The sequence below is a fragment of the Sprattus sprattus genome, assembly GCF_963457725.1.
Source record: "Sprattus sprattus genome assembly, chromosome: 1".
Lineage (NCBI taxonomy): Eukaryota > Metazoa > Chordata > Actinopteri > Clupeiformes > Clupeidae > Sprattus > Sprattus sprattus.
In genome coordinates, this window is record NC_137920.1 from 36,512,795 (window position 1) to 36,532,881 (window position 20,087).

General features: G+C 45.3%; 1 protein-coding gene across 1 annotated transcript; it reads left to right on the forward strand.

Moving 5' to 3' along the window:
* Positions 1-8,630: 8,630 nt before the first annotated feature.
* Positions 8,631-18,904, forward strand: cygb2 (cytoglobin 2; the record flags this gene model as incomplete). The annotated part of the gene is made up of 3 exons (XM_080849723.1): positions 8,631-8,767; positions 17,379-17,610; positions 18,740-18,904. 3 exons carry the CDS (start codon positions 8,631-8,633, stop codon positions 18,902-18,904), a joined length of 534 nt encoding a protein of 177 aa, XP_080705849.1.
* Positions 18,905-20,087: the final 1,183 nt, after the last annotated feature.

The following is a 20,087-nucleotide window of genomic DNA, read 5'->3' on the forward strand; positions in this document are numbered from 1 at the left end:
TTTTTCAACTGTTAGCTAACAAACGTTTCTCCGCAAGACAACATATTTACAGTGGTATAAAGAAGGCAAGCACATACAATATTATAGTTTGCAATCAATTAACAAACCTGCAATGGCACTGGTGGTAAAGTTAGCCTTCGATGTAGGCTATTCCTTAGTATTGGTGCTACAGGCTAAGTTACACAGACAAAATTTCAACGACCAATGCCGCCGTGGTTTATAGCTACAGCTAACTGGAACTTCAGGGATGTCCTTTTTCCTCTGTCGCTACCCCAGCAAAAAAAAACTTGACCTACAACTGGACCACCAACAACGCTGGCCCGTAGATAGGTAACTGAATACAGCAACTCTGCATTAAAACCACCTTGGCACACTGTTCCTTGAAAAAAATCGTGTAGCCTACCAAGCTGCTGGCCTGAATGTGCTTCTTCAAATACGTCGTCTCACTAACTACGCATACAAGGCAAACAAATTCGAAAGCACCCAACCACCTATGGGTGTGTTAGGCGACTACTATCAACTTTGGTTAGAGAGCCAGTCATCGATCGCTTTCCAGAACGATGGGTTTGTCTACCATGCCATAAACAAGAAAAAAAACAGAGAAACGTTTGTACTTCGCTCCTTAGGCGTATTACACAAGAGTCGATTCAATGTTTCTAAATGTTGCCCTTTCACATCCTTTACATGTTGTATTTAACCGCGGAATCGGATGAAGAATAACAAAAAAATAAAGCTTCACTTGCACCACTGTAAACTTTGTTGCAATGCGGTCAGAATAAAAAAATCCCACAATTGTTTTCATTGGTTAAATCGAGTAGTTGACAGGCAGACCAGTACAGCCAATGCAAGGTCTGCATCACAAGGAATAGAAGGCGGTTCGTGTTGTAATTCAGCCAATCATATCTATGAATGTCTACCGGGTCAAAGGAAAGGATGTCAAAAACACTGCAATGCATAGTATGGCCAGGAGAATGGATCATTCGTTTCATTTGGAAGGCTCTGGGACTGCCGTGAATCATTTTTGTTAAAGTAAGAAAGTTAAAAGATAAAGAAGTAATACAATTTTAAAACAATGTCGACCAATGTAGTCATTAAAAATGATAGGCTATGTGGTTGTTGTGACTAGTCACGTCAATTTAATAAAACCACATTACAAAGAGTTTTAAAAATAAAGGACATAAGTTAGTTCTAATTACATTTATTTATAAAAGCAACAATTACCGAACAATATAGAAGTGAAAGGAAAATCCGTTTGAAATGGGCATCCTCATAAGTAAATTGGCAAAGGTTTTAGGCAAGAACCAAAAGCGTCTTGGGTCACTTTTGTGTCACAAATGTCTCCAACAATGTCGGGTATGGAAAGAATTAGTCAAATATCTTCTTCCCATTCAGTTTAAGATGGATTTCAACACATCATTTAGCCCTTCTCACCATAGCTCATTCCCAAAACACTGTTCCAGGAAAACTGAGCCCTCTGTGGCGTTGTGCATAAAACTCTGACACTCTCATTGTTCCAGGTCCAGCAGCCATGGTCTCTCATCCCTCTGCATCCTTCCCCCTGGCCGGCTCAGGGTTCCTGAGCACTTTCTCCTTGAGCAGGTCCAGGATGACCTGTCTCTCCTGGCTCTCCAGCTCGAAGCGCCGTTCGCGCTCAGTCCTCTCGGCCCCGAGCCGCTCGCGTTCCAGGGCGATCTTGCTCCGCTGGATCTCCAGCTCCTCGCGCCTCAGCGCCATCTCCTCCTCACGCAGGCGCTGCTCGGCCTCCGCCCGCTTCTCCAGGAAGCTCAAGATCTCCGAGTACGTCTGGCAGCAGCACTGGCAGGCGCGCTTTGCCGTGGGCGCTGGCAGGTCTGCCAGCTCGCCCACCCCCTCTGGGTCATCTGGCTCTGGGGTCGTGACCTCTGTGGAGGTCAGTGGAGTCACTTGTAAGTGTTTTCTGTTTTGTTTCTCTCCTTTGTTAAGTGTTTCGAGTTATTTTACTCTTACCTTTAAGGTTAACATCAAAACACAATATCTAAATCTTAAGCTAATAGTATTCATAACATTTTCTTCAAATTATACTTTGCTAAGAACCTCAGGTCTTAATAATTTGCTGTTGTAGAAGATTTTACCTAAGCTGTATACAAAACCTTGTACTTTGAACAGCTATGCACACCGCAATTGACTGGCAGACAGCCTGGTGAACGAGCTGATATCACTGTACACCAGGTTACCTACTGTGCTATGAAATTCAGGAGAAGTATTTTGAATTGACACTATTTTTATTCAGTGTTATGCCATGGTAGCATGGCTTCCCCATGGCTTTGTCATGTAAAAAGTTTGTGATCCTAGATGTGAGTCACATCATGTGACACACTTATATTGCAGAATTAGTGCACTCTGATTAGCTTGTAAAAGGTATGTGATCCTAGATGTGACACACTTAGAGTGCAGAGTTAGTGCTCTCTGATTGGATAATGAGCACTAACATTACTTTGCAACAGACCTCTAACCAGGTCAGAGTAATGCTGCTCCCTCACCTGTAGGTGGCGCTGTTATCGACAGCAGGTTGGGTTTGTCCTGCTCTGGCATGGAGAGTTCCTCCAGAACTCGTTTCCTCAGCTCCTCGTCATGGAACTTGCTCTCCTCTTTTCCCACCAGCCCTTTCTCCGCCTCCAGCTCCAGCACCTCGTGGAGCAGGTCCTCTTTCTGTGAGTACAGCCTCTCTGTTCCAAACCTGAGCCAATTAACAAGAGCAAACAGAAAGTGGCGTCACCACGCACCAACAAGAAACATCTGAGCAAACATGTCAGTTATCCTCCTTTATAATTTTAGCTTACATATCTCAAATGTACTTAAAGTCTAGTTACTCTGGCAGATGTAAGCAAATATAGTGTGTCAGAGTGTGTCAATTCTTTGAAATATTTTAGAAACTTAACCAGTATCTCCATTGACGGCCTTTTCAGTTACTTTTCTCTGCATGAACTGATTTCCTTTGTATTACTCTCTTATTCAATTAAATTAAATAAATAAAAAAATGATATAGCGCCTAAACAAAATAATTGTCTCAAGGCGCTCTACAGATGCCAGTGCCTGGACTACTACTATGCAGTACAAGGTACTAAGATTTGATTATTATTATTATTATTATTATTATTATTATTATTATTATCACTATCAGACCAACCAGATCATCAAGGTCAGTATAAGGACAAAAAGGAACCACTTATAGTAAGAGGCAGAAGATCAGCCCTCAAAGACTCAGTGAACACAGTTCCACTGCACTGTCCCTATGTGTTAAAGGAGGTGTGATATGTACCGCCGCAGACTGGGAAAGTCCTGCTTCTTGTAGTAGTCCAGCAGCAGCATGGTCCTCTCGCGACAGCGACGTGCGTCCACCTCAAAGTTCTCGTCCTGTAGAGCGCCTGTGATGATCTCTCCCACCCGCGCCCAGATGCGGCCCGTCTCCTTGGTCTTGAAGGGGTTCTGGGCGATGACCTCCCGCAGTAGCATGATGTCATGGCGGGCGGAGAAGCGCACCTGCCGCTTACGGGGGGTGGTGGAGGGGCCGGCAATGGAAAAACCTCCACGTGCGTGTGTGGAGGGAGGATAAAGCACAAGTATTTTCATAATAATAATAAACTTTATTTGAATAGCACCTTTCTTTTGAGGCAACAACATGTTATACTTCATGGATAATATCTACCTACTCAATAGACTGTAACATAATCATGCAAATCATTTGTTCATTGTAAAACAGTCAAAAATCAATTATCAATTTTGAAGCAAATGACAACTGACTAATGAAATGTCAATTTAGTTTTAATGAACACAAATAGTTGCATAGAGATATTAGACTGGAGACTATCCATGTTGATGCAATAACACAGTTACAGCCCTTAAATGTAATTATTATTAAATTTGATTAAATGCTTACATGTATGAGGGATGTCACAACACACTCAATACACACATGTGGCAACCTATTCTTATATTCCACCAAAACCCTGTAGTTTAGTTAAAGTGCAACCTATTCTTTTATTCCACCAAAACCCTGTAGTTTAGTTAAAGTGCAACTTCACCCCCAGCTGTTAGCCCTAACCCCACCCACTGGTGGGCAAGGGGCAGGGAAGGGCTGAGAGTTTACTCGATGTATATCATGATGTAGGTTTGTACCAACCAGTCCAATCTACATCAGCATTGGCCTTGGATGATTTTTTTTACAGTAGGTGGCATGTTGAGCCATTTTCAAACCATAAAATGACTTTTAGAAAAAATGGTAGTTTTATCAATATCAACACTAGCATTGATGTGTTTCATCACAGCACAGTCATATCATTTAGTTTGCAGCTCAAGGAGTGTACACTTCCTCTTTGAATGTATCTTTTGAGTTGTAAACTAAATTATATGACTTGTGTAGGCTACTCTACCTCTTTAAGCTTGTCCTATTTTGAAAAGATGTAGCCTAACGCACAGCAGTCATGATAAACTTGCCCGCAAAACATGGACACAAGAATAACAATCTTGTAAAATATTAATAGACATGTTCTACAGTCTGCCCATTATTTATTGAGGATTTAAAATGTGGTGTGACATAAACCGCGTTTGGATGCAGACCCACGAGCAACGTTTCTGCAGCTGCTACGTGTATTTTGTACCGTGTTGCTGCCTGCCGAGTGACGTCGCTCTTTAATCGGTTTGCCCAGCACAAGTAGACGTTACGTCTGCTCTGCAGAGAGACTACGCAGTCTGACAAATAAGCAACTTCTGAGTATTCACGAACGACCGTGCGTCTGAAACCCAATTACAGATGTTACACTTATTTATATTAAGCCGTCAGCTGCTGAATTTCAGCGAAGACGTGTGAGACGTAGCAGTTTATAGCAGAAGTCTTACCACTGTCGTTCGGCATATCCTCCACACGTTCCATGACATCCGGAATCCGTGATCAGCTGACACACGGAAACTGCTGAGGTCATAGTACACGTCCACTCACCAGTACAGGTTTCATTCTGACGTGTAACCCAACTTGTCGGAAAATCCGGCATAACTGGAAATATGCTTCTTTGTACATTCAATAACGATCCTCTAGAGGGCATACAAGGACAACAAACATCTCGGGCCACGTTCCATTTTACTGAGACAGGTGGCGTGAGTAGAGAACAAGTTAGTCTTGCATAGCCTACCCAAAAACGTAAACAAAGTCACAAACGCAGATAGTTGCACTATTGGTAATGTAGCCTACAAGCAGGTTATACAGTGACCTGGGTACATTTCCCGACAAAACACACTTGAAATCTGTGACTTAGTGCATGCATTCAATAAAGTTAAGAGGTGCAAGTCCAGCATCTGGGACATAGTTACTGCCATGCATGCACACCTGTAACTGCTGTGACTGTGACTAGACTAACTGTTCATTTATTCACGTGTGGTGCTATGGTAAAATGACACAATAATCTCTCTACATTCACTCCATGTAGTGAGACTTAATGTTTTAAACAGTTTTTTTTACTTATTGTACTCAATGAGCTATCATGTCAAATGATACTGAATTATATTGTGTCTGTATTGACCACTGTCAGTTTGACATGCTCAGCTGGACCGTATCCTTGTGCTCTCTCAACTCTAAACCTTAGTTATCACTGTAACCACCCCCGCACAGCCCGTCCATTTGCATTGCTGCTCCAACGATCTGCTGTGCAGCAGCCTTTAACGTGTTAAATGTGGTGAAAGCAAGCCACAACAAGAATTATGAAATAATCACAGTAATGACCCTTCCCCTACACTCCTCAAAAGCTGATCTCCACGGACCGACTTGCTCGCTCCCTGGCTCTTACACAACTGGTGATGAAGGCTGACAAACTGTTATTTAGTGTCAAACTCGACAGCATGGAAAGGATGGGGGAGACCAGCTGTATTGAGGGCAGTCACTGAAGCTCTCAAATCGGAGGGTAAATATGTGGCCGTGCCTAGCCTAGCTCGGCCACTGTTGACATCCCCCCACCCCCACCCACCCCTCCTCACAGGATGGACAGAGCGCGTTTGCTCCATCGTTTCAGATGGACATGGTCCTCTCATCCTTGAGTACTGGTTCATTCCAGTTGCTGGCAGCAAGCTCAGCCTGAAAGAAGGTCACTGAGGGTAAGCCAGCGAGGGAAGAGGAGTGGTGTAGAATCTGCACAGACTGTCCAGTTGCTAAGCACTGCCAACATGCAGAGACATGGCGTGCCATACTGTCTGTATGTCGGGTTATATATTTATTTATTTTCATCTGAAGAAAACACTGAAATTCTGTAAACCTCGTCTGTCAATCATCTAGTGTTTTATCTTCCTATGTGAATCAGAGTGAACTGGACATGTTTCGTGTATCTACCATCTATAAAGTAAAGCTCTCATTCCCCTGCATGCTTTAGATTGTAACAGTGGAGTTGTTTAGCTGTTCGCTGTGAAAGGCAGTGCCTTTTGTGTGTTAGGCTGTCATCTCCCTTAATGTGAAGACACTTCTTTTCAGAGTGACATGCTTTTCATTCGTTATGACATAATCATTCTGTTTTTTGCAGATCCCTGCTTTTGTCCTAGTAACAGTCCATCAATCTCTCGCCTTGTGTTAACTGTGGAATTACAACACAAAGAGATCCTGAAGAAACGTCTAAATTGAGAGAAAGTCTATCATTATCCTACTACCTCGACCATCGTTTTTCACTTGTATCTATCAACAATTTCTCTAATGACATGAAAAGCCTCTGTCTTCTGACTTTGTTGTAGCCCATGGCTAACACTATGTTTTCTGTTGTTGTTTTTCGTTTATACTCTGCGCTAATGCCTGTGTGAGGAACTGCCAAGAGCTGTGATATTTCAGAATATGCAAATCAGCAGTCATGATTATGTCTTGAAGGCATACCATTTGTAAAACTCCATGAAATGATGTTTTAAACATGTCAGTATCTTGTGGCTGGAGAACCAATGAAATGTGACTGCAGTCGTCTTTTTTGAAGTGTCCTGGTTTCCTCCCACGACTCAGTTTGATTCTGCTGCCAGCAGTGCATACAGTGTGGCAGTGTTGACATTCACACAAATCAACACCCATAGGCTACGCGTCTGTCCTAAAAAGCACAAGATCTTTCCAGGAAAACAAGCTCCCCTCTCTCTGGAGTCTAAATCTGCACGGGAGTTTACTCTAACCCCCACCCCCCCATCTGACTTGTAATCCACCCTGGGTGAGCAAGCTTCGATAAAATGACATTTATTTTCTATACAGAGAACATCCTCTGGGTGCCTGGGGGGGAAATAACGCAGCAAGAGTTATCATCAGTTCCACGAGCATGAGAGCCTCTGCTTCAATGCTTGACTACTTCCCTGGAAAGTGGCGGTGGATTTTTTTGTAAACAGAGTAAAACAGCATGAAGATGCCTGGCGTCTCTGCTAACCTTTCACTACAGACCTGAGCAGCACCAACTCTGAACAAGTGTCTTTGCACAAGATGTGTATTTATCCTTAGCCCCCTTCTTCAGAGCCAGGACTTGATTAAATAACTGAACAGCTCCCATATTCATCTTTTACCTCCTTAACCTGTCTAGATGTCAGTGGTTCTGTCTTTTGATATAGTAGAATTGGAACTATATTGTGTGTGTGTGTGTGTGAGAGAGAGAGAGAGAGAGAGAGAGAGTGTGTGTGTGTGTGTGAGAGAGAGAGAGAGTGTGTGTGTGTGTGTATGTGTGAGTGTACTCTCTTTTATGTCTCCTGAGAAAGCACAGACCCCCCTTTCATTTTCTCATCATAGAGTATTTGTCTGCCTGCTTCCCATTTACAGCTACACTGACTAGTGTTAATGTGTGTGTGTTTGTGTGTGTGTGTGTGTGTGTGTGTGTGTGTGTGTAAAAGATGGGGAGAGAAAAAACATGCATGCACATGTGTGTGTAAGAGAGAAAGAGAGAGAGAGAGAGAGTACATGCGTGTGTCTGTGTGTGTGCATGTGCCTCATTGTATGAGGATGGGTTGATAACAGGAATTCTGAGTGCTATCCCTCTCTCTCTCCCTCTCTCTCACTCCCTCTCTCTCCACCCCTTTCCTCCCTCTCTCTCTCTCTCTCTCCCACTCTTCTCTCAGGTCCTCACAAACCCAGGAGAAGTTCAGAGGGAAGGCAGCAGCTGTGGCACAGAGGGGGAGGAGAGGCAAACACACGCGAGACACACACAAGCTCCAGGTCCCGCCACGGAGAGACACTCTCACTCCACAGGCTCTCAACACCCAAGAGTGAAGGACCGCCAAAGAGAGAGGTGAGAGAGAGAGAGAGAGAGAGTGAGAGGTAGAGGGAGAGAGAGAAGGAGGGAGAGAGAGAGAGAGAGTGGAGGCGCAGCGGGCTCAGTGCAGGCACCCTGGGCGCCTGGGTAGATAAAGAGTGGCGAGGGGTGGGTGGGGGGTGGGCGCGCACACTCCGCTCGCTCCCTCAGCGGCTGCTCTCCTCTCCGACTGCGACCCCGGCCGCCTCCCGGCCCCCACCTCCACGTCCTCCTCCCGCCACCACCAACACCTCCTCCTCTTCCTCCTGTGCCGCTGCCGCCGCCGCTGCTGCTGCCGCCGCCGCCCCCCACTCGCTCCCGGCCTCTCAGTGGTGCGCCACCACCTCCACCACCGGCAGCAGCAGCAGCGTTATGATGGACGACAAGCGCGACGAGGAGCCGCGCGAGCGCCTAGAGCCGCTCTCCAACGCCGAGCTGGCCATCGTCCAGGACACTTGGGGACGCGTCTACGAGAACTGCGAGGACGTGGGGGTCACCATCCTCATCAGGTAACACTGTTTTATAGCGGTGGTATTGTACCTCCCGTATCCCTGTCTTCACCACATCTCTCAGGCTGTGTTTACTACAATCTTCATTCTCTCTGAAGAAAAAGTTTGCTTGCCGTGTTGTTGTGACAGACATATCACTCCTCTCCAGGGAAGGACCCAGCGTGGGATTTATTAAAAGTGCCTGTGAGTACATTGCCAGGTTAATTTATGCTCATGCCTGTGGAAGCTCTCTTTTCTTTTAAGGAAATCAGTCATGCTTAGATTGTTTTACATTTCTGCACATGCACTTTCATGTGGTCTTCTCTCTGTAGCTCAAAAGAAAGAGGACTATTCAGCAGACCTGTGATCACCCAGTGTAGTGTTACTTTTTCTGCCATGACAGTGTGACAGGGATGAGGAAGACAGACACAGACAGAGAGAGAGAGATAGAGAGAGAGAGAGAGAGAAAGGGGGAGAGAAAGGGAAAGAGAGAGAGATAAAGAGAGTTAGAGAAACAAAGGGAGAGAGAGTTAGAGAGAGAGAGAGAGAAATGGAGAGATGGAAACAGAGAGATATCGAGAGAGAGAGAGAGAGAGAGAGAGGGATAGAGAGAAAGAGATGACACTAATTTGGTGCAGTGGCACTGGTAGGAGAAGCACACAGCTGGTACCCACAGCATGGTGTGCTTTCCGCAGCTGAAAATGATTGCTCTTCCTGGAACGCTCCGGAACGCTCCATCTTACATCTCACCTGAGCTGAACTACTCCACATGTGGTCGGACGAAAAACACACTTCCTCCTCAGAACAAAAAAAGACTGAAGGCACAGCAGACGATGGAACAGCAATCTTACTCACTCTCCTCAATCACAGCATATACTCAGCTCAAGTAGCTACAAAAGAGATGCAGAAATAGAACAAATACCTGTCCTTGATGTAATTAATAACTGATGCAGTCAGAGAGGCAGAGAGACAGACATAACACAACAGGTATTGTAAAAAAGACCTAGTGTGCAGCTTTTAGATTCAGCATTATGGAGTTTAGGTCTAAAGCTAGCCTAAAAAGCATGCATACTGTAAACACTTGAAAACACTACCAACACCCACTGATAAAAGCACTGATAAAAGCTTGCTAGCAGGCATCTTTGTTGGCCATGTGGTGCTGTGAAAGCTTTTCTTATATTTTCACGGGTTGTTTCGACCTGAGCCAAGGAAATACACAGTGCATATCCTGGACGGCCAGTAGAAACACATGTGTATATATGTACTTCACATGACCATATTCAATCAAAATTAGTTTGAAGATGATACCAGAAGTAGTTGCTCATTAAAAACAAACCTCAAAAAGTGGCAAATTGTTGCATAAAATACTGTTATAGTGTGAAAATACTGTTACAATGTTTTGTATTTTTGATTATCTATTGGATACTGGAACATTATGTTATTATTTAGATTTGATAGGCAGACGAGAACTACAATTTTGAAATGGGTCATTCGTTTGTGGAACAAATGTTCAAAGCAACTCCAAGTGTTGTGTGAGCAGAGCTTGGTCATGCATAAATAATTTCACCATGGAGATATTATTCGAGATTAAAATATACCGTATCGTTTTCCAATGTAAAAAAAAAAGTATTAGGTCCCAACCAGACTTCTATTTTTAACACCTGTTCCTAGTCAAAACACAATTCAGTCAGCGTCTTCCCCTCATTCCTGTCTCCAGTAATCCAGTACCTGAGGTGCGATGGCTCAAGCTTCACAATGTTTAAAATACAAGCATGAGAAAATCCAACATCTCATAGCATTTTTGTCAGCTTGAAAAGAACCAGGCATCTGGGCTTTATTAATAACATTCCTTTTTTTTTTTCAGCAGCGCTGGATAATGTGTTTGTATGTGTGGAGTTTCCACCTGGGCTTTTGGACTTTCCTTACATAGCGCTGCCGCCACGCTTCAGACCCCGAGGACTCGTTAAAATAGCAAGTTTTCAGGTTGCCAGGGCGACTGTCAGGAGTGAGGGTGGCATGTTGTGATTTGTAGGTATGAGGTGACAAGCAAATCGCTGAGACAAAATCTTCGGGGAGAGGGACACGATATGAGGTGCGGAATGTATGAGTGTGTGATCGGACTGTGTGTGTGAGTGTGTGTGAGTGTGTGTGTGAGTGTGTGTGAGTGTGTGTGAGTGTGTTTTCCAGCGCCTTTTCCCCTTATCTTGTGTGTGAGACAGAGGGAGTGTTTGTGTATGTGCATTAGCGTACTTATCAGTGTGTGTGTATGTGTGTGTGTATGAGTGTGTTTGTCAATGTATGTGTGTATGTGTGTGTTTGAGTGTGTGTGTGTGTGTGTGTGTGTGTGTGGGCATGTGTGGGTGGATGTGTGAGCGTGGGCAAGCGTGTGTCCGTGTAAATGTGTGAAGGTGTACGTGAATGTGTGTACGTGTGTGTGTGTGTGTGTGTGTGTGTGAGTGTGAGTGTGTGTGTGCACATATTCCTGCATGTACAGCCATGTGCTTGTGTGTATATGCGTGTCTATATGTGCGGTCGCAAGCATATCTATGTGTGAGAGTGTGTCTGTGTGTGAGAGCGTGTCTGCATGTGTCTGTGTGTGAGCGCATACATGTGTGTGTTTGTGTGAGTGTGTATGAGGGTGAGCGTTGCAGAAACAGAATGTGTGAGGTTCTTATCTGTGGGTGGCAGCTCCTGGGCCTGGCACCCTCTTCTCTCTCTCCTCCTCTCCTCCTCTCCTCTCCTCCTCTCCTCACCTCTCCTCCTCTCCTCTCCTCTCCTCCTCTCCCCTCCTCCTCTCCTCTCCTCCTCTCCTCCTCCCTCTCCTCCTCTCCTCTCCTCTCCTCTCCTCTTCTCTGTGGTGCTGCTGCTGCGCTGTGCTGCACTGGTCCAGAGGGCATCTCTCCAGCGAGCACTCTCACTGCGACTGTTCTCCAGAGTACGGATTAAACAGGTCCCGCTCAGCATGCCACTGGCTGCAGCTATACCATTCGGTGGAATTCTGCATTTTTATTATCGACACCCAGATTAGTGTTCAGGCCCATTGGTGGAGAGGGTGTGTGTGTGTGTTGTGTGTTCAGGCAGGGGGCAGGGTGTGTGTGTTGTGTGTTCAGGCAGGAGGCAGGGTGGTGATATGGAGGGTTTGTGACATATGATTGACATATTAGAAGTTCCTGAAACTTCCATGTAAACCTAAACTTTAAGGACCAAAATACAATAATAAATAAAATAATTAAAAACCCAGGCACCTCACTAGTGAAGCTCTTATCAGTGAGTGATGACAAGATTAAGTGTCCACCAAGCCCAACCTACAAGCCTCCTTGTGTTGTTGTTATTGTTGTTGTTATTGATGATGATGGTACTGCAGACTCTCTCCAGAGCTGGAGACAGCGCCCACCTGCTGTAACCCAGACGGCAGGGCAGCCTCCATGCCCGTCTCCTCCAAGGGACTCTGGAGCAAATCCCTTCCAATCAATCCCCAGGCAGCATCCTCACCCGACCTACCAGCTGCCTTCAATGGCCATCGCACTGCTGCCAATCCAGTCAGCCCTGCTGAAGTTTATGGGTCTGCGTGGTGGGTGGTGCAATGATGAGATAAGAGACAGAGACAGAGACAGAGGCAGAGGCAGAGGCAGAGGCAGAGGCAGAGGCAGAGACAGAGACAGAGACAGAGACAGGGGCAGAGGCAGAGGCAGAGGCAGAGGCAGAGGCAGAGGCAGAGGCAGAGACAGAGGCAGAGGCAGAGGCAGAGGCAGAGACATAGACAGAGACAGAGGTAGAGACAGAGGCAGAGGCAGAGGCAGAGACAGAGGCAGAGGCAGAGACAGAGGCAGAGTACACAGGTTTTGATCAAGGCTAAAAAGAAGGCCAGTTAAGGGCAGCAAGCAGGAGGGAGTGGGAGAAGAGATTTCCAGCAGGGACTGACTGGAGTGGATGTTTGCATTGCTTGTTCGAAGCCAAGCACTTACGTAACGAGAGCCAGCCATTTACATTCATTAGCATACATTCACTTCACCGAGTGAAGAGAGTATATCCCATTCCTAACAACCCATGTCTTTTTCTGCTGCAGATCCATATAATAATAATAATTAATAATTATTTTTTAAACAAAATGTCCATGGTGATGGTACTGTATTAAATACTGGAGTGTATTTGGCAGGGCAGGATGAAAGAGGCATCATCTCATGGTACAGTGGCATTGGTGCGTGTGGGGGCAACTGGGCCCCACAGGAGACATTTAAGACGGTCTTCTGCAGACATTAGGCGCTGACACACAAAACCAGCGTTTGCGAGTATCCATGCAAGAGACTGCGCTGACAGTAGCCTCAGCAAATATCATCAATGCGTACAAATACAATTTCACTCTCTGCATGGAGCACCTGAGGCCCTCTTCTTCTGCCCATATGCCAGCTCTCCCAGTGAGTGAAGCTGTGCAAAAGAGCACGTAGAGACATCTCCACTTTAACTGCCCTACGCTCAAAATGTCATGGCATATTCTTTTGTGGTAGGGTTATTATTGATATTTGAATCTGGTGTTCATTAGCATCATTGATGTGTGAAAGGAACCGTAACAGCAGCATTGCCATATGGAATCAGTCTCATCTTCATTTGAAGACCAGAAGTTCTTTGAAAACCATCTGAGTTATTACACCCATTGGCGTGTGTGTGTAGTGTGTGTGTGTGTGTGTGTGTGTGTGTGTGTGTGTGTGTGTGTGTGTGTCTGTGTGTGTGTGTGTGTCTGTGTGTGTGTGTGTGTGTGTGTGTGTGTGTGAGTGTGTGCCTGAAAAGTCAGCCGTGCGGTGCTTGGTTGTATGGCGCCGCGATGCATAAGCTCTCATCAGAGCTAATCAGTATGCAATTAACTAGCTGCCAATGTATCTGAGAAGCCATGTGTTTGATAAGAGGCTGTTCTGCCACTCTCTCTTCTCACACGTTTGGATTGGCTCACATGCTGCGGCACCGAAGCGCAGTCTTATCAGCCACGACCTTCTGACAATTTCATGGACAATTTCCCTCAAATGTCGAGCATCTCCTAAATATAAGAGGACATTTTTTAGAAAAGCAGGTCTTTTGCATCCTTTTGCTGATATGGTAAACATCAGTCATTTTAAGGACCTAGCATTCTCGTGCTAATTCCCATTGAATGCTGTGCATCCTTCATGCTAATTTATGGGCGTTGAACTGCCAAGCTCCTGAATGCATTTCAAAGAGAGCAAAAGTAACAGCTGGAAAAGGTACGCTTGGACAGCAACAAGCTAGTGCTCTTTCTCAACATAGCATGTCATAGGATCTGCAGGCTCTGATGTATGGGTGCTGCCAGGGGCCAAACTTAGCGCTGGCAGATGGCAATCTACAATATGACAACAATGTGTAGTGGCACTGTGCTGTGACCAAGGTAAATCAACCATTCCACTTTTCACAATTGTTGGTCATAAGTGATCATAAAGCGTTATGATACTATAAGCCCTTACAGCTTGAATGATCAGAATGCTTAATAAAGATTGCTTTTATGAACCCTTTATAACCCTTTATGGATGTGTTGATATTGCTTTATGGATACTAGATTTAAGGAAGGCAATGCCAATACATTCATACCAATCATCACTCTGATAATATCTGGAAGTACATTGTGATAAGAAGTGCACCATGGAAATGCTCACAAAGTCATAATTTCATTTGCTTATCAAATCAGTTTCTACACTGGTCACTGAGACAAGGTATAAAATTCCATTAGCAATGGCATCCCTGCTGTGTTGTTGTGGTAGTGGGGCAGACAGACTCATGCAGCCATAACACACAAAGGTGCTTCATCTTATAATAAATTATTGTTTCCTGTAATCACAATGGACTGGATTTATCTGATGGCGCCTGTTGAGCATTAGCAGAAGTTCTTTGGTTGTGTATTCAAACTAGCTCTGTAAACACTGGTGCGGCTCTATGGCTGTGGTGGTGATGGTGAGGGCAACAGCTGAGAGGGGAGCTCTCCTGTCCTCTCCTCTCCTCTCCTCTCCTCTCCTCTCTCTCCTCTCCTCTCCTGTCCTCTCCCCTGCTCTCCTCTCCTCTCCTGTCCTGTCCTGTCCTGTCCTGTCCTGTCCTGTCCTCTCCTCTCCTCTCCTCTCCTCTCCTCTCCTCTCCTCCACTCCCCTCCCCTTCCCTCTCATCTCCTCTCCTCTCCTCTCCTCTCCTGTCCTGTCCTCTCCCCTCCTCTCCTCTCCTGTCCTGTCCTCTCCCCTCCTCTCCTGTCCTCTCCCCTTTTCTCCTCTCCTCTCCTCTCCTCCCCTATCTCGTGTTCTCTTCTCCCGGCCTCCCCTCTTCTCTTCTCTCCTCTCCCCTGCTATTCTTACCTCTCTTACTCTCTACTCCTCTCTCTCACTCTCTTTTCCCTTGTTCTCCTCTCTCCTCTCTCTCACTCTCTTTTCCCTTGTTCTCCTCTCTCTAACTCTCCTTTCCCATGTTCTCCTCTCCTCTCCTCTCCTCTCCTCAGCCCTCTGCACCTGTCAGTAATTACACCCGCCACGACTTAATGACTTCCCTCTCATCAGCACCACTTCAGCTGCTGGGTGCCAATCATCTATGCAGCACCACTCCACTACCCTACACACACACGCACACACACACACACACACACACACACATACACACACACACACACACACACACACACACTCATCTGTGCAGCACCACTGCACTTCCCCACACACGCACACACACACACACACACATACACACACACACACACTCATCTATGCAGCACCACTGCACTACCCCACACACGCATACACTTACACACACACATGCGCTGGCTAGCGCATACACACACACTTATCGACACACCAGCGCACAAATACACACACACGCACACACACACACTCGGGTACTCACAAACACTTAGAGACACATGCAGACACACACGCTCACACTCGCAGACACTCGCATTGGCAAATTCATGCACTGACACACACAGACAAAATAAAGACATGACTCTCTCTTCCTCGCTCTCTCTCTTCTTTTCTCTCTATTTCTCTTTGTCTCAAACATACCCACTCCCACCACAGTCCAAAGCACCTCATCTGTGTAAGGGGGATAGCCAAGGGGCTAATCACAAGTGGGCCGTCTCCATGCACACGGCCAGGGCTACTGTGTGTGGGGTTTTTATTTTTTTTCATTAGCTTTTGTGTGACCCAGCGAGATGAGCAATGTCTTCACTCAGTCAGATGGAAAGGCAGTTTATGGCCCCGGGGCCCCAGAAATGTATGATTACCATTCTCTTCTGTGGAGCGTGTATCATCTGGTTAGGGCCCCCGTGAAGCACAGCGAACAGAGACCGCCTGGGCGGTGTTTAAACAGCATTGGTTAAATGTTCAACTTAGCCTAGTTTCTTAAAGGAGGTCATCTCTCTCTCCGCTGGACTGAACACTGCAGACATTTCTTAGGTGACTTCACCCGCACTTAGATAATAACTATTCTGAGAAACTTGATTTCACAGTCTCGGTTTACGTAACAGTTATCAGTGTTTACTGTCAGTCCTTCGCCAGGCAAATAAGGAGAATTAATGTTGAAATGTCGATTTCATTAAAGTAAAAATGCTCTGATCTCATTTGATTTGAGGAGAGAACATTACGTTATAGTCCATGAATGTTGATTTTTTTTCTCCTAAGGGAACTTCAGTTATGGCTTGGGTATATGTATTCATCTCACAGTCCAGTAAAGCATATGGATATATTAATAATAACATCCATTGTATGAATAGATGTACACAACAGTATCTGTTATATGAAACCAGAGTCATGATTGAAAAGTCTGGTGGAAGTTCACATTTCACTTGTAGTGAGGGTTGTGAGATTGACTAGAGTGCACCAGGGTAATACAGAATAACAGAAGAGCCAGAAGGAGCTGAAATTTAATTGTTGATTGTTCTTCTCCTTTGAATATGTTTTACCGTTTTATTGTGTGTTTTGTCCACCTACAAATATGTCTAAAACTGAAGAACAAAGAAATGGTCTGTCACTCAATGTCTTACGGTCTACAGTGATCTCACCTTCTGTCAACACCATGTCACCCACACTTCTGGGGGTGGTTTTATCCATAGGAGGCATCTTTTATTAGTTCAAGATGGTAAACTTCCCAAGATTTCGACATTATTTTGTTATTTTAGAACCATTTATATGTTGGAGAAGACACGCAGTCAAGTCAGTTATTTTTCAGACTGGCATGTAAGTTCTACAGTGGTATCTGGGGATGCTAGTGACATTCTCTTGACACGCTGATGGTGGAACTAAGGTTATTATTATCTAGTGTCTGTGGTATGAATGCTGTTGCTGATGGCTTTTGCCCCGCGGGTCGTAGGATGTACCTCTGCAGGCACTCAGTTCTATTTCTGTTGAGATCTATGTCAGGGACAGAGCACTTCAGATCCAACCTACCAGTAAGTAAAAGGTACATTAATGAGGGTGCTGCTTTTAGACAACATTTTCAGGACAAACAACATTGACAGCAAGAATCTAACAACAATTAACGCTTTACTTTAACACGTATCCAAAAGAAATGAAAATAAGAGAAGAGAACTTATGAGAGGAAAAAAGTTAAGCACTCAGTGGAGTCGATGTCTTACTCATGGGCCCTCGTTTCCCTCCAGGTTCTTTGTGAACTTCCCCTCGGCCAAGCAGTACTTCAGCCAGTTCCAGGACATGGATGACCCTGAGGAGATGGAGAAGAGCAGCCAGCTGCGGCAGCACGCGCGGCGCGTCATGAACGCCATCAACACCGTGGTGGAGAACCTCAACGACCCAGATAAGGTGTCCTCCGTCCTGAACATCGTGGGCAAGGCGCACGCGCTGAAACATAAGGTGGAGCCGGTGTACTTCAAGGTAAGAGACAGACCTCCTGCTTTCCCCACTTTACTCAGGATGTTTTACGATGTTGACCGAAGTAATGATGGCCCACTGTTAACAAGCCGTAATGGTTCTCTGAAATTTGCCCTATAGAAATACCTGGAAGGCAACATCAAACAGGTTCCACCCGGAGCTTTCAGTTGAATGATTCTTTTGTGGAAACTGTTTAGCTGTCAGTGTTCTCAGCTCTGGAGAACCCTTTTAATACCCAACATGCTTTTTAACAGCAAAGTTGTTTTTGTGGAAAAGGTTCAAATGTTCTGAGAGGTTTAAGATCACAAGAGTGTTTTAGCACCTTGGTGTCCTTGATCATTTGTGTGGTTTCATAAGTCAGTAACGTAGGCAATGACGGCTCAGATCACAATTACTAAATGGACCTCAGTTTGAAATGAAGATACACTATTTTAAATTTCAAATAATGGATCCTTCCTCAAGCCATTGGGTGACTTTATTAGGGCAGGTTGTTTATCAGAGAACTAGACATAACACTATTTATTGTTACACTAGGTCTCTTTTGTTCGTAGCTTGACTGTTCTCTTCCTTGTACGTCGCTTTGGACAAAAGCTTCTGCTAAATGTAAATGTCAAAAATCTCATTGTGTCCACAGTATTTTGGATAATACTAAACACATCCCAGTGGTCCTGGTCAGAGTTTTTTATAATCACAACTCATAAACACATTTCACATTAATTACACTGCAGATGGGTGTGTTTACACCTTCTCTGATAAGCCTGTTGAAAGGAATGGATTGCTAATGGATCTGTTGGCTCTTTAAGGCACTGTTTCATTTCAAAACCTGTTTCTTCCTCTCTGAGTAAGACTGAAGAAAGTCTTTAATGTTCTAAAGCTTTCAGTCAAAACCTGTATCCATTTTCACAGGATGACGATTTGACAGTACCTTGTAGTCTCGAGAACTATAATCTTCATCCTGCGTAGTCTCGAGAACTGTAATCTTCATCCTGCGTAGTCTTGACAACTATAATCTTCATCCCTTGTGTGCTCCGGAACTATAATCTGAATCTGGTGTAGTCTAGAGAACTATAATCGTAATCTCAACCCCTCGTCCCTCTCTTTCTGTATTGTCCTTCTGTCTCTTCCCCTCCAGATCTTGAGCGGTGTGATCCTGGAGGTGCTGGCCGAGGATTTTGGCGAGTGCTTCACCACGGACGTGGCCCGAGCCTGGACCAAACTAATGGGGGCGCTGTACTGGCATGTGACCGGGGCCTACGCTGAGGTGGGCTGGGTCAAGGTGTCCAGCTCCGCGGTGTGAGCGGAGCACTGCTGGGCTCTGATTGGATGGGCCTGACCAATAAGAAAAGGAAGGGGTCTAAATTGGGGGGCTGGGGGCAGGCTTGGGGGGTAAAAGGGAAAGAGTGCAAAGTGAGCATAATGGCTAAATCATCTAATTTGAGTTTCTAACTGTGTTCTGCTGTTGCTGCCCCTAGACCCTCTGCTTCTGGCGACACGTGTGCTCAGTGTGACCGAAGCATAGTGTGTGTGTAAATTCTCCAAACCTCCCAGATGTTGTCTGTAGTGCACAGTGAGTGAGTTTGTATCTATGTATGCCCTCATACAAACATTGTTTTCAGTTTCATGTCAATACATGTCCTTACATGCCACGGGACACACACACACACACACACATACACACATATACACACACGAACACACACACACACACACACACACACACACACACATACACACATACACACATAAACAACACACACTCTTTTGCTGCATATGACAGGGTCCAAAAGCCAACCACTCTGACCAAACCTCCAAAGTCCTCACCTGAAACTTGCCAAGGTTATGTTAGGCCACAAACACGTGAAACATACACGAGCATAAACACATTTGCACACCCAAAAATGCTAACATTGGGGTTTTAAAACGACATAACCCCTTCCACATATTTGAATCTATGTATGTGACTGTATTTTAGTTACATCCAGACATTTCCCACACCCAACTCCTCAAAGGTGGAGCTATCTGCCTCCTCTAGCTGTTATATATACATCATATACCATATGTATATATATATCATATACCTATATCAGGCTTGGTAAAAAACAACCCTCCACCAGCCCTCGGCTGAACTGAGGAGTCTCTCTGGAGCTCCAGCGGTTCCATCCAGCAGGGCTGGCATCTGGCGTGAGGTGAGGGTCACAGCGCCAGTCTCTGGTTCCGCTGTCCTCCATCTCCCTCCGTCATTTCAGTCCAATAAGGGAGGTAATGGTTCCCCAACGGCCAACTACACCAACACCAACACCAACCCCCCACCCTCTCCACCAACCAAAATGACTTCCTTTCCAGGAAATGAAGAGGAGAGGAGAAATTTAGACACTGTCTGATATCATGGTATAACACACACACACACACACACACACACACACACACACACACACATTTACATGCATGAGTAGTCACAGCGATGTGGTGAGCAATAACAG